Source organism: Macaca fascicularis, chromosome 15 (genome assembly GCF_037993035.2).
Source record: "Macaca fascicularis isolate 582-1 chromosome 15, T2T-MFA8v1.1".
In the NCBI taxonomy this organism is placed as follows: Eukaryota; Metazoa; Chordata; class Mammalia; order Primates; family Cercopithecidae; genus Macaca; species Macaca fascicularis.
The window spans coordinates 20,405,774-20,421,153 of NC_088389.1; the positions used below are offsets into that span (position 1 = coordinate 20,405,774).

Below are 15,380 nucleotides of genomic sequence, written 5' to 3' on the forward strand. Positions count from 1 at the left end.
TTGTTTTGCCCGAATCCCCTTTAATTCTGTGATAAATCTTAGCGTTCTGAGATAGCAGTGTTTCCTGGAACACACTTAGGGAAATGCCGTTTTGGAGGAAAGGGGGAAATTGTGTGTATAATGACTAAATCATTTTTTTAGAGACAGATTTACTCACTGGCAAATGTATTCCGGAGGTCACAGTAAGTGGAAAGAATAACTAATAGAAATGGCTTCCTTGATCACTACACTCACTGTGAAAAGAAGCTTAGATGTCAGGGGATTCTGTCATAAAAGAAGTGGATTACTCTTTGATGAATGAGTTAGGAGGTCACCTTGGGTCTGTTCATCGATTTCTGATTCACAGTTACCTTTAGTCAAACATTCCAGTTTTTACTCAAGTTTGAAAGGTGTCTTTAATAAATAGAATTGTGTAATATGTGGGCTCTTAACAGGTTTGAATTGGAGATTGACTCACATTTTTTTCCCTCCATATGTTCCAGTCCAAAAAAAAGAGAAAAAACTCAGTCAAACAAAGAACTTAGTACACTTTTTAAAACATGTGATTCAGGAAAGCTTATAAAAGGGTAGGTACAACCTACACATATGGGAAATGGATGATTACCCTGTAAAATTGGTGAACCTTTCCCCTGGGCCATTGCTCCAGCAGGACTCTGCCTCTTGGGATGTCAGAGGCTGAGATCAGTAACATGTTTTAGTTGGAATCTATTTCTCTTGAACCCAGGACTCTTTTTTTCCCCCTCTGGTTAAAAGAATTATGACACAGATGATAGGAAATCTGCCTACAACTGGCTTAATTGTTTGCAAGATTTTAGTCACCAGATTAGAACAGGAAGAGAGTTTTTATTTAAAGAAACAGAATCTACCTCCTGCACCAGGGCTGAAACCTTCTCTTATCCAAAAGTCATTGGGAAGGTTGGGAAGCAAGAGAGGCTTCTATTTTCTCTCTCTCTCTCTCTCTCTCTCTCTCTCTCTCTCTCTCTCTCTCTCTCTCTGTGTGTGTGTGTGTGTGTGTGTGAGAGAGAGAGAGAGAGAGAGGCAGAGAGAGACAGAGACGGAGAGATTGTGATGGCTAAGCATGGGGTGTGGGAGAACAAGATGTGGGTAACTGGGGTATCCGTTTGGGCCATGGACCCATCATGCTCATCACACCTTGAATGGCCACCCTTGTGGAAGGGATGACAGGGCAAGGGGGGCATCTGAGCCAGGGAGTAGGGTGTTGGAGCCTGAGGGAGAGAAGGATGTTTGTGTGGGAGCATGGTGGTAGAGGCTCAGCATGGGATGTCAGAACTCAAATAGGATCCAGAAGAATCCATGTGAGAAGGGAGGCAGTAGCTGTGGCCCAGTGCTGGTGTATTGGATCCTGAGGTAAGGAAGGCATTTGTGTGAGGGGTTGAACAGTAGAGACCCAGCCCTGGATGTCTGTGTCGGGGAGAGGAGGGAGGGCATCTGGGTAGGGAAGGAGGCAGGGATGGCAATAGAAGAGTGGTTCCATACAAATAACCAAATATAAAAAGAAAATACAGGCAAGTTTTTTCACTTTTGTAGGATGATGTCACAGATATGTAGAGGGAGAAAACTAGAATAATTTCTATGTTGGATTGGAATAGGAGCCATTGGTATGAACCCATGGTTTTCAGTATGGGAAGATGGATATAGAAATAAATAGATATGTGAAGTGCCTATTGTGGTTCCATGTGTGTATTATATATTATCTGGCTCCACTGACTGAAAGGGCCTGGCATAAGCAATACTAAGGAGCAGTGAGCACACGTGGTGCCCAGATCTTGGTTTCTAAATACCATTGTCCACTAAAAGAAACCAGGACTCATTGAAGAAATAACCTGATTCTGGGGCTGAGGCAGGGAAAGTATAAGATGAACCTGAAATATCTTTTGTGCCAAAAAGTAAGGAATTGCTAAAAATATGATGGGAACATGTCAGAAGGGCACAAAAGCAGTAAGAGGACTCCCACTAGTCATATCTGGAACAAGTTGAACATCAAAACGAATTAGGATAATAAAGGATTATAGTACACTGAATAAAACAGGAAACCATGGGCCCATGGTAATAAAAATAAGTAAATGGATACATTGAAAGTTTGAGGAATGGGATATTTACATAGAGTGTCAATCCACAAAATGGTTATCTACTGCAAAGAGAAAGAGTAATGTTACTGTAGAGATATCAAATGAATTAATCAGTTGATGAAAGCAAACATCATGAGTAAAGGGATATTGAAATCAGACATTAGACAGAACATTAGACAACTGAAAGTTATTCTACAAAATGAGTGGTCTCATTGTCAAGGCTGTACAAATCTAGAAAAGACTGAGGAACTGTTCCAGACTGAGGATGAGTAGAGGGTTATAACTACTAACTGCAACATGTGATTCTGAAGTGGATTGTTTGCTGTCAAGGATATTATTGGCACAGTTGGCAAAACTTGAGGATGAGGTGGTAATTCTGCATCTCAGTGTTAATTTCCTCTTTATTATGATTCTCTTAGTTTGTTTTCTGCTGCTATAACAGAATACCACAGACTGGGTAATTTATAAAGAAAATAGATATATTTGGCTCACAGTTCTGGAGGCTGGGAAGTCCAAGAGCCTGGTGCTGGCATCTGGTGAGGACCTTCTTGCTGGGTCATAACATGCAGCACTCAAGACAAGAGACACAAGATAGGGGCCAAATTTATCCTTTATCAGAAGCCTACTCTCACAATAATGGCATTAATTCATGACATAATCACGTCTTAAAGGTCCTGCCTCTTAATACTGTTACAATGATAATTAAATTGTCAGCACATGAACTTTTAGGGGGATACATTCAAACCACAGCAATGATTAATTGTGATTTAGGAGAATGCCCTTGTTTGTATCTGTGGATGGTGGAGCATAATCTTGGCAGCTTATTCTCAAATAGGTCAGGAAATAATAAAGTTTTTTTTTTTTAACAGTTTCTACAACTGTTCAGTAAGTTTGAGATTGTTTCAGAGCAAAACTAAGCACATGCGCGTGCGCGCGCACACACACACACACACACACGTTCATCTCTCTCCTCTCTTAGAGGCTTGTTTGATTTGTCAGAGCTCAGACTGAAACAAGCTTGTAGTCTGGGTACATCTTCTTTTTCCTCTCCTTAAATTCACTACTTAAAGAAAGCTGTAGTGAAGCCAGGAGGGCTCTGGAGCCTGCATTTCACCCCATAGCTGTGCAACTTACTAACGGGCTGATTTGAGACAAGTTGCTTCACCTTTTGGAGCCTCAGTTTTCACATTGTTGAAGTGGGTAGTTGGGAGGATCAAATAGAGGATAAATAGATACAAATATACACTTATCAGCATTATATTAGCACAAATAATTACACAGGGTGGGAGAAATAGCATTTGGATAATTCTGTGAGCAGTATTCTTTTGAGCATTTTAGAGGTGAATCCATTTTCAATCAAATAATTTGTATCGCTTTGTATGTCATTATGTTGCTCAATTTCACGAATTAGAATGCATAGCCACCATCCTATATTGCATGCTGTTGTACTTAGTTCATTTCTAACTTTCCATAATTGGAGGCTGCCATGTGTACCCAGTGAAACTCAATAAAATTAATTGAGGGTAATGATGATGAAGACAAGATCTATAGTGTCATCGTTATTTCTCCAACCACCCCCGCCCTGTAAGCTAGGATTGTTTGCATTTAAAAGTTGTTGCTATGGAGTTTAGGGGATAGATTTGCTGAGAGCTTATGGTATATGATCCATAAAAGGCGGTCATGGTAGGTGTCTCACTGAGTAGAAAATGTCAAACTTGGTGTAGGAGGATCTATTTGGCTCTTATGTTTGAGGCATACGCAGAGTCTTTTGTCAAACCCTATGTGAATATCAAACCTATTTCTGTACTGGGGCCAGCATCTCCCCAACCCCCTCAGTCATGTGTGCCCAGACCTCCCTGCAGGTATCTTACTAAGGGCTGAGCCTTGCTTTTGTTACTTAGGCCTTTTATTTCTTTCAGGAAAATCAGTGGAATGAGCTTCTTGAAACTCTGCACAAACTTCCCATCCCTGACCCAGGAGTGTCTGTTCATCTCAGCGTGGTAAGTGGGGCAGAGTATTAGCCATCACTGAGAACCCATTTCATTATTGACAGTAAGAAGGAAGTAGCTGAACAGGATTGTATTTTGTCACCTTTACCTACCCTACCCCTACCCCCAAATACTCTGATACCTCTGAGCTCAAGATAGGCCAGGGAGCTGAATTTCTTCCTTTCTCTGAGATTCTATAAGAAACAGACACGTCCTAAATGTCCCTAGGCTCCTCTGTAGCCATCATGCCATCACCAGCATCTCTTGGATCACAGATGCTGGGCTGAAATAGGATACCTGGCTCCGCCTGCTTCTTCAGTTCCCTGTCCCAGTCTCCCTGTATCACCCTTGCCCTGCAGCACTGCTGTGCGTGTCCCTTTGCTGAAGCCCATCCTGCACCCTCAGCTTTCAACATTTCCTCTCCCCTGTTTGCCAGGGTAACACATATTCATCCTTCAGAACTCAACTCTGATTTTATTTCCAGAGAAATCCTCCCTTGATACTTCATAGGTTTTTCCAAGTTTACCTCCTTCGCCCCAAGCATCTTGCATACTTTGTGGTACTTAGTTACACCCTATTGGCATGCATCCTTTTCCTATCCCCCTCACTGGACTGTGTGTCCCTTGAGGACAGAGAGGGAGAGTGCTTAGTGTTGTTCCTGGCCTACAGTAATAGTTTCTTTGAATGCCTATAAATATATGCTGCTACTACATGTTCTGCACTGTGCTCTGAAATACCAATTGGGAGATTTCCATCCTAGTCATTGTCTTGCCAATGACCTGAGTGACCTTAATCAGGACCTTTAACCTTGTGGGCTTCAATTTCCTCATCTGTCAGATAAGGCATCAGAAGAGGTGTAGGAGATCTTTTCCATATTTTGGTTCCAGGAATTATCTAATTCCCTAGGTCAAACCCTCAAGCCCTTGTCACTACCTTCATCAGAATTCTCAGATGGATATAGTTTGAGCAAGTATTGATTATTATCCAGGGGCTATTTCCCTTATGTCATGGGACCTGAGAATTTTAAGAGTTTTGTCTTTCATCTTCATTAGAACCTGGTACAGTGTTGGTATTCAGTGGTGGAAAGGTATCTCCTCTCCTAAAGAAAATTAATATCCCTTATAGGTTTTTTCAGAATGATGATAAAATTGAAAGCAGTGTTACTACCAGTAGTTAATAATAGATCTACTCTTTTAGTAAGTTCCTAATTTATACTAAATATGTATCTCTAATATTCAAAACAAGTCTACAAAATAGATATTAACATTCCCATTTCATGGATGAGATTTCAAGAGGAAAAAATACTTGCCCTTCCAAGGTCGTGTGGTTAATAAGAGATAAGACTTGAGTTTTCAAAGCCAGGGCTAACATCAAGCCTATGTTCTTCCCACTGTGCCATTCATGTGGAAGGAGAGGGAGAGAAGGAAGGAAGAAAGAAAAAAATGAATTTACAGAGACTTTTGCCCATTTTAATAGAGCATAGGAAAGAAAGAAACCTTGTTACAAAAATTCTCATACGGCAGGGGAGACCATCTGGAAAAGATGAACAAATGAGCTTTAAACCTGCCCCAGTCCTTGCTGTATAGCTAAGCAACCCTGCCTTTGTCTCTGTCCTTTTTCCTAAGCAGCTTGATCTCACCACTTCAGTCCATAATGACATCCGACAGGTAGCTGTGGAGTAGCCTGGCTGGGTCACCAGCTGCTGGGGAGGAAGATCCTCTCCTTCCTAAGAATGGCTGCTCAGGCAGTGTGCATGCCAGGCCTCAAGGACAAGCCATCTCAGGGGCAGCAGGAACTGCTGGGGTGGCGCAGCTGTTTCATGCCAGTGGTTTCTAGGAATGTTTCTGACCTCCCCTGGTCCCCAGCATTTCATGGGCAATGGAGCAAGACAGAATCTCAAAGGACAGCCTGGGGACTACTTGGTTTTGGAATTGTGTTGGCTCACTATTTACTATCAATTGCATCTATAAAGGCAGATATTTTTTTCTTTCCTTTTCACTGGGAATTCCTCTCTCCATATTGCGTTTCTGATTTTGAAGGGCCACTCTCATCTAGGTTATACATCCTGAAATGTTGATAAAATTGTAATCCTGGACTTTTTGTCTGTAGTCACTCTCTGCAAGAGTATATTTCTATGTGTCTTATATGAGTGATGATAAAAATAGTAATATGAACTAGCAGTTCAGGGCAGTAATAATTTTATATTAAAATACCATTTATTGAATGGTAGGCATTTCATATATATAACATTTATTCTTCACAACAGTTTTGAAGTAGATAATATTCCCATTTACAGATTCAAAAACAGGTTCTGCGCTATTAAGTGAATTTGCTGAGCTACATAATCACCACATGGCCATTTGTTACTGAACTAAACTTCTAGCCCTTTGGTATAGAAGTTGGTATCTCATGGAGTCATATTTGAACCTTGCATTTTACTTTTCCTGTTTTAATCCTCATTGTTGAATTAATCACTTACTAGTTTCCATGCTACACCATCTCTACTGAAATACTTCATAGGTAGTATTTTGATATACACACAGATTTTGGAATAATGCATCGAAGAAGGCTTTTTTAAAGTTATCTATTTTATACTTTTTATTTTTTACTTTTTTATTTGTTTAAATCCCTTTAGCTGTCATCTGCACATAAAAAGCACAGGTATAACAGTCTGTCATGGTGGAAAGAGCACAACTCTGGTTACACAGATTTAGTTTTGGTCCATATTCTGCCACGCACTAGCTGCGTGACTTTTGACTGGCTACTTGACCTCTGTGAGCATTAATTTACCCATTTGTAATATGGAGATAATATCTATCTCAAAATTTGTTATGGGAATTAGAGATAACATTTACAGAGTACTAGACATAATGCCTTTCATGTAGCAGGTATTCAACAAATATCTGTTGAATATTGGACAAGTACCTTACACTATTATTGTTGTCATCATCATCATTATGATTGTCCCCAGGGCCTTTCATTTCAGAAAGCCTCTACAACTCATTCTTCTAGACACCTACCTATTTTGCAATCACCCAGGAGTGGGGGTTGGGGTGCACAACTTCTTGAAATGTCACTTGGGGGTCCAGGTTTGAACCTAGGCCATGGCTAAGCTGACCTTCTCTGCATGTGACCTTTCCTGGCCTTTGCACAATCCCATCTTTAATTGGCCGGCCACCAAGCTCTTTCCGTTCCTGCTTGCCATTGTCTTCTGAGTCTTTAATAGCAGCAAAGGGTGTCATCAGTTCAGCCTGTTGTCATTTAACTCAGGGATGCATGCTTGTTACATATGGAGATGCCTCATTGGAAGTTCTTTGAAGAGGTCAAGTTTTCAACTCCACTGAGTCTCTAGTCAGGAGGCTTATGATGGAGTGGGCTTCGGGGGCAGAATTTCTCTACTCTCAGTCATCTGCAGTGGTCTCAGTTCCAGTGCTCCAGCAACTGGAGCTCTTCCGGACATCACTTAGGCCTTTGGGGCAGATTTTGGTCACATTTTGTAGATGAATATAATCTCAGATGCTGAAATGAGATGACAGGTTTGGTTGGTAAAAATCATCACTGAGTGAATCTGGTGATATTTTGTTCCTAGAATACACTTGCCTTACTGAACGATAAATTCTGAAACCAACGCCTTTCATGTGTTTAGCCATTTAACTTCTTTGAACTATTTATTTGTTTATTTATTTAGAGACAGAGTTTCGTTCTTGTCGCCCAGGCTGGAGTGCAGTGGCACGATCTCAGCTCACTGAAACCTCCGCCTCCTGGGTTCAAGCGATTCTGCTGCTTTAGCTTCCCGAGTATCTGGGATTACAGGTGCCCGCCACCATGCCTGGCTAATTTTTTTGTATTTTCAGTATAGGCAAGGTTTCACCATGTTGGCCAGGCTGGTCTCGAACTCCTGACCTCATGTGATCCACTTGCCTTGGCCTCCCAAAGTGCTGAGATTACAGGCATGAGCCAACACTCCTGGCCTGAACTCTTCATTTATATCTCCCAAAGAAGTTCTCCTCTCACAGGAAAGAACTCCATCTACCAGAGTGATGATTTAATGCATCTGGTTCAATCTGACATTATCCAAAGAAAATATTCCATGGGTGTTTCTTCTGAGTGAAACGGTTTCCTTATCTGAGTAAGAAAATATTTTCCAATCATTTACCTGAATTCTGAGTATGCAACTGTTAAACATTTTAGCAGAAATAAATCACTTTTGCTTTTCTTTTCTAGCATTCTTATTTTACTGTGCCTGATACCAGAGAACTTCCCAGCATCCCTGAGAATGTAAGTACTTGGGAAGAAAAAATTAAATTTTTATTATTCTCTGTTTTCTGCTTATTTGTTTTAATAAATAAAGGATGTGATTTAAAGTATAATTACAAAAATTATGATTTTTAAAAAGAACACATTATAAAAACAAAAATAGAACTGAAGTATATTATAAAAAACAAAACAAATAGAGAATATTTGCAAAGTATAGAAAGTATAAAGACTGAGGGATTGTTATTCCTATTTCTCAAAGGTAATTATGTATTAATATGATATTTAATTCCCCCTTTTTAGAATGTATTTTTACATAGTTAAATCACCTATTATAAAAACATCTTTTCCATTTTCATTCACGTGACTTATTTTTGTCAACTATGTAATATTCTGTTTACTCTGTAGAACATTTAGATTGTTTTGCATTTCTGCTATTATAAGTGAAATGTTTCCATATAAAGAATTTTCCAAATAGAGGTTTATTAGGGTAGATCAACTCAAGCAGAATTACACTTCTACTTCTTACCCTTGTATATTTATCTTTCAGAGAATAAAGTATTTGTGGGTTAAGTATGAGGGCCTCCATCCCTACCTCCAAAGGACATAGGAGCAGTGAACTAGAGTGTGAGAGAGCAGAAGGTTGATGTTTGCCTTCTGAACAAGCTGAATGACATAACTAGTCTAGCGCTTGACATGTTTTCAAAATGTTTTACTATGATTATAAATAGTACTATGTAGAATCAGATAAAGAATGTCTACCACTTAGACACTTGATTACTTTTTTAAAATTGTGGTAACAAATACATAACATAAAATTTACCATGTTAATCATTTTTAAGTGTACAGCTCGGTAGTTTTGAATGCATTCATATTTTGTACAGTCAATGTCCAGAACTTTTTGTATCTTACAAAACTGAAACTCTGTACTCATTAAACAATTCCCCATTACCCTATCTTTGCAACCCCTGGCAACCATCAATCTGCTTTTTGTCTCTATGAATTTGACTACTCTCCATATAGTACTTCACGTAAGTGAAATCATACAATATTTGTCCTTTTGTTCTGAGTTATTTCACTTAGCGTAATGCCTTCAAAGTTCATCTGCATTGAACCATATGTCAGGATAGCCGGCCTTTTTGAGGCTGAATGATATTCCATTGTATGTATAGACCACATTTTGCATATCTGTTCATCCAGCAATAGATGCTTGGATCAGTAGATATTGTTTTTACCCTTTGGCTATTATTAATAATACTGCTTTGAACATTGGTGTACAAATGCCTGGTTGAGTCTCTGCTTTCAATTCTTTTGGGCGTATACTTGAATGCTTGATTAGAAAAGTACTGGAATATGTGGTATACCTTTTCATAACTACTGTAGATTCACAGAAAGGAAATTTTTCTAAGGGTTGTCTATAGAACAGATTACAAATGTCAAGTGATCAAATGTAACGAATGAAGTTAGGCTGTAGTATTGTGATTAGATAACAGTCTTGATAAGTTGGGATTATCAAGCATATCCATGTAGTGTATTATCTGTATGATCAGACTGGTAGAAAATATTGCATCCTTTTCATTTGACATTAATTAATAAAAAATTCAGACCAGAGTTCCCATTTCAGCAACAATAGATAACATTGATTGAGTACTACTACTCGAAATATAGTATATTTGGTACTTTTCTCCATTTTCACATTTAGCTCTCTCAACAAGCTTACATGGTAACTACCATAATTATCTAATATAAGGAAACAGAAGCCCTGAAAATTTAAGTCACATATTCAAGATCCTACAGGATATAAATGATAAAGTTAGAATTCAAGTATTGGTCTTTCTGGATTCTTGAGACAGAGCTCTCACATACTGTGCTATACTTTGAGCCCATGATTTTTACCTTTCATCTCTCAGAAAATTCCATTGAAATGATGAGCAAAAGGAGAAAACTATTTCCCTAATGACAGAGGAAGCTACCATGAGCCAGAAAGTTTGGAAATTTGCATAATATAAAGGAGATGATTACTGATAGTTGCAGTCAATTCAGTATAGACAGTGGAGAAATCCAAAAAGAAGTGGGAAAGTAGTGCAGGAAGAGCAGAAGCAGAGGCTGTGAAGGAGGCTACTGAAGGATTATTTTAAAATGCCATGGGACGTTTACAAGAATTGATCATGTACTAAATCATACCAAAAATTTCAAAATAGGGCGTATTAAACTCTCACAGGTCACTGTCTTTTATAGCAGTGAATGAAAACTATAATAATAATTAAAGGTTTAAAAATATTCATCTATTTGAAATAGCAGTTGGATCAAAGAAGATAAAAATTGAAATTAGTCATTATTTAGAATGTAATCCCAGCACTTTGGGAGGCCGAGACGGGCGGATCACGAGGTCAGGAGATCGAGACCATCCTGGCTAACACGGTGAAACCCCGTCTCTACTACAAAATACAAAAAAACTAGCCGGGCGAGGTGGCGGGCGCCTGTAGTCCCAGCTACTCGGGAGGCTGAGGCAGGAGAATGGCATAAACCTGGGAGACAGAGCTTGCAGTGAGCTGAGATCCGGCCACTGTACTCCAGCCTGGGTGACAGAGCGAGACTCCGTCTCAAAAAAAAAAAAAAAAGAAAAAAGAAATTAATGACAATGAGGACACTAAACAAGTACCTTAGGGATGTGACCAAAACCACACTCTGGAGAAAATTCATAGCTTTGAATGTTTTTATATAAATAAGAAATTTAGAAAACAATGAACTTGACTTTCAAGAAGCTAAAAAAAAAAAAAAAAAAAAAAAAAAGAATAGTAATAAAAAATAACCAAAACTAGAAAAAGAAATAGTAATTTAATTTATTAGGGAACATTGTTAAAGTAAAATTGAAAAGTAGTACTTTTTAAAAACTGAATTTGTGAAAAGAATAAAATTTTAAACTTATTTGATAAATTTAAAGATTGTGAAAAGAGAAAATTTCTAGAAAAAGACAAATGATAGTTGGCTTGAGAAATAGGCAATATAAATATAGAATGATAACTTGAAAAGATTAATAAAGCTATATTGCAATCTCCATCCTTCGAAAAATCTGTCAGGTTTAGGTGGTTATATAGGTGTTTCAGGAACAGATAACTATTACTTAAATAGTACCAAATCATAGGAAAGGTATGTGTGTATGTATATCATACAACAGTGGAAGAAAAATCAAGCATAATCCCCCATCTCAGAGATCTATTTCTGAGTTTTTTCATCCTTCCTTTTTATGACATGTAGTTTTCAAACTATGCCACCGGGAACCCCAGTGTTGCTTTGGGAGCCCTGGAAGGCCTCACAGGTAGATGGCTAACTGATCAGAGCATTGGATCCCTGCTCCTGTTTTATTCAGAGCAGGTTAATTTCCATTGCTTACATTGGGGGTTGAGTAATACTTTGTTTGAGACAAAAGTATTCTTCTAATTTTTTTGTTAAGTTTCGAAAGTTACATTTTTGAAAGCACACAAAATGTATACACTTTGTTTTTCTTATAACAATGTACTATGAACATCTATCTATGTCATTAAAAATTCTTCACAAATATTTTGTTGAAAAAAATTAATACTAATACATAGAGAAAAAAATGAAAGGCCCCCATTACCACCATCCGTCCCAACCCCAATCCCACTCTCCCTCAAGTGTTTGATGAAACCTTTCTCTAGGAATTTAGTGTTATATGTGTGAGTACCTGTGTGTGTTGTAGATGATTTTTAAACATAAATATGATGCTATTTTTTGGTTTAATGTATTCTAAAAGGTGTTCATATCTACCTGCTTCATCCTTTTTAATGATATACTTATGTAGTGGTATTTTTATTCTTATGAAAGTAATGCGTATTAATGGCTTAAAAACATGTAGTACTACACAGTTGTTGATGACAACCAGCAATTTTCAAGTTGCCCAGCTACTTTCAAGTTTTTAGCAGCTGTGTTTCCCTCTGTATTTTTGAATAACTTATTCATATTGCTAAATCTTTTTTTTTTTTTCGGTTACAGATATCACTTACTGATTTTCCTATAGAAGATGAGTTTTGGTCTTTTACCATCTATAACCCTCCCCACCCCGAAACACACAGAATAGCATTCTCTCAGTCACATATTTCCCCTCTCCCATTCTTTCTATACCTTTAGAGCATTTTTACATTAAATCAGAAGTTACTGTTTACATTTTAATGAGCATGCTGAAGCAGTTAGTAGATTACCTTTCCTTTCTTATACAACTTTTTGTCACATAAGCGTTCTTGGGTTTCACATATTTCTCATTCTTGATTTTATTCCCTCGTTTTGGTGAAACATGTGCCAGTAGTTTTCTTGAGAAAGTACTTGTTAGAGGCAACATTTTTAGACCTAGCATGACTAAAAAGAACTTCCTCCTTCTCTTTTTGAGACAGAGTCTTGCTCTGTCGTCCAGGCTGGAGTGCAATGGCACAATCTCTGCTCACTGCAAACTCCACCTCCTGGGCTCAAGCAATTCTTCTGCCTCAGCCTCCCAAATAGTCATGGCTACTGGTACCCACCACTATGCCTGACTAATTTTTGTATATTTTAGTAGAGATGGAGTTTCACCATGTTGGCCAGGCTGATTTTGAACTCCTGACCTCAAGTGATCTGCCTGCCTTGGCCTCCCAAAGTGCTAGAATTACAAGCATGAGCCCAGTTTCTTTATTCTTCTTTTGATAGTTTGACTGGGTGTAGAACTCTAGGTTGGAAATTACTGTATCTTCCAAACTTTGAAGATGTTTCTCCACTGACTTCTAGCTTTGCTGTTGCAACTAAGAAGTCTCAGCCATTCTGATTCCTGAGATTTATTTATTGTAACCATCCTTTGATGGTCTCTCCTGGTATCCTGAAATTGCAGTGATGTGCCTTGCTAGGGGCCTGTTTTCATCTATTGTGCTGGGCACATGGTGGTTCCATTTAATCTGGAAACTCATGTCCTTTAGAGCTGAGAACTTTTCTCACATTATTTCTTTGAAAAAATACTACTCTTCATTTTTCTTTCTTTCTTTGGGGCCTCTGTGATAGAATGTTAAATCTCCTGTACTGCTCCTCAAATTTTCTTGTTTTTTCTCTCCTATTTTCCATCTCTCTCTCTTAGTTTTCTCTCCACTTTCTTCAGCGAATCTTTCCACCTTTGGAAATTTACTTCTGCCATTATATTAATATTTTCACTCATCTGTGAGACTCTTATTTATAGATTTTAAAAATTTGTCTTCTCCTTGTATTATTTTCTTGCTCAATATTCCTATCTTCTGTTTGTTTTGTTCCATAACTTTGACTGTAGAGCCTTTCCTCAAATGGCTGGCCCATCACATTTAAGAGTGAGGCATTAAAAAGCTGACTGGATGCTCTGTCAGTCATTTCTGGAGCTTGGAACTAGTGTGGCTATTTTCGGGGCAGGGGCCTCTCAAATGTCAGTATCAGAATCTTTTCCTTTGGATTGGTCTGTTTTCTTTGCCTTGGGAGTATATGCTTTAATACCAGTGTTCTGGAAGCTGAGTAGGAATGGTGGGTTATGACATGTCAACATCTAATATGTATACCTTCATTTAATACTCATTTCCAGTGTAAGGCTTTATTGCCTGTCCTCAACCATACCTGGTGTCCCCAGGCCTTTCTGGTTCCATTCTTCTAGAAAGTAAACACATATTCCTCTGGAGAGGTGCAGGAAAGTCTGTTGACAAGCTCAGTGAACTGGGAGAGGAGATCCTTGGGATTGAATTACTCCTATTTTTATTTGCACCCCCCCTCCTAGCCTTCAGAGATTCTGGGTGTCTCCAGTTCCTTTTTGGAATTGTTTTTGTGCTATGCGTTGGGCTGAATGCTCAGTGCTGTGCCTGCCTACCTTATCCGTAGCTTTCAGCTTTTTTTCTCTACCTCAGTCACATGCTTGTCAGCTTGGGCCAGATCATTCTTTGTTGAGTGGGGCTGTTTTTTACATCGTAGAATATTTAGCCTTGGTGGGCCCTACTCACTACATGATGGTAGCACAGTCCCCTCCAACTGTGACAACCAAAAATGTCCCCAGGCATTACCAAATACCCCCTGGGGGACTAATGGCCCCAGGTTGAAAACCACTTCTTTAGTCACATCTGCTTTTTGGCTTTCAAAAATTTGATCTCTTTCTTCCATTACTAACTCTTCTCCAGTTTTTTGGCATTTGTGCCTTTTAAAATTCTTTTACTGTGACTTTTTCTGGGAGGGTGGTATCAGGAGAAAGAAAAGATAAATGTACGTTTAATTCACTGTATTTAATTGTTTTAACTATGCTTTCCCTACTAATAGACATTTATATTTTCTACTATAAATAATGTTATGATAAAAATGATTGCCTAGGTTAGGTACATTAAATTTTTTTTTCTTTTAAGAACAAATAATTTCTTAAGAACTTGATTTTAAGGTACCTGGAAGTTCTGATCATTTCTAATTTTTCAAAACTGCAATTGAGATTAGGAAGTTTTTTTTAAAGTCCTCTCATAGCCTTACCTCCAAAGCCTGTCTATACTGTATGCTACCTCTCCTGCCCCCACTATTTAAAAAATTTACATTCCTTCTGCTGGTTTTGCCACTAATGAACCAATTCCCTGTGCATGACCCATTGTCCCTAAATCCTCCTTTGCAAACCAGTAAAAGGCTAGCCTTGTTTGTTTCTAAGCGGAATGGTAATACCAATCTGCCAGACTCCTACCGTACATGATTCCACTTTAATCCTTAGAGCTACTCCGAGAGGGGTAGACGTGAGCCCCGTTTTAGACAGGGAGCCCAGAACCCATAGAGCTGAGGTGGCAAGGTCTGCTCGTAAGCAGGGTGTAGCGACCCAGGTTTGTAAGGTTTTGTTCCTGTTGTACCCCACTGCCTCCCTGGAATTGACGTGTTCTATTCATGAGGAAAAAAAAGGAAATGATTTTTTAAAAAATATAGCAAATTATAAAATGAAGCAGGAAAGCCTTTCCTCTAAGGAGAATCTGAACTTTTGTAGGACCAATTTGTGTGGTTTTTGTCATAGAATCACTATTGAGCTCTAGCCATG

General features: G+C 38.6%; 1 protein-coding gene across 19 annotated transcripts in view; it reads left to right on the top strand.

The window, feature by feature from the left end:
• DENND1A (DENN domain containing 1A) overlaps positions 1–15,380 on the top strand; it is a 545,711-nt gene that overhangs the window by 252,937 nt on the left and 277,394 nt on the right. For all 19 annotated transcript variants that reach the window (XM_045372599.2, XM_045372603.2, XM_045372601.2 and 16 more), the window contains 2 exons: positions 4,010–4,090; positions 8,303–8,356. In XM_045372599.2, coding sequence (XP_045228534.2) covers positions 4,010–4,090; positions 8,303–8,356 — 135 coding nt within the window. The remainder of the gene's footprint in view (positions 1–4,009; positions 4,091–8,302; positions 8,357–15,380) is intronic.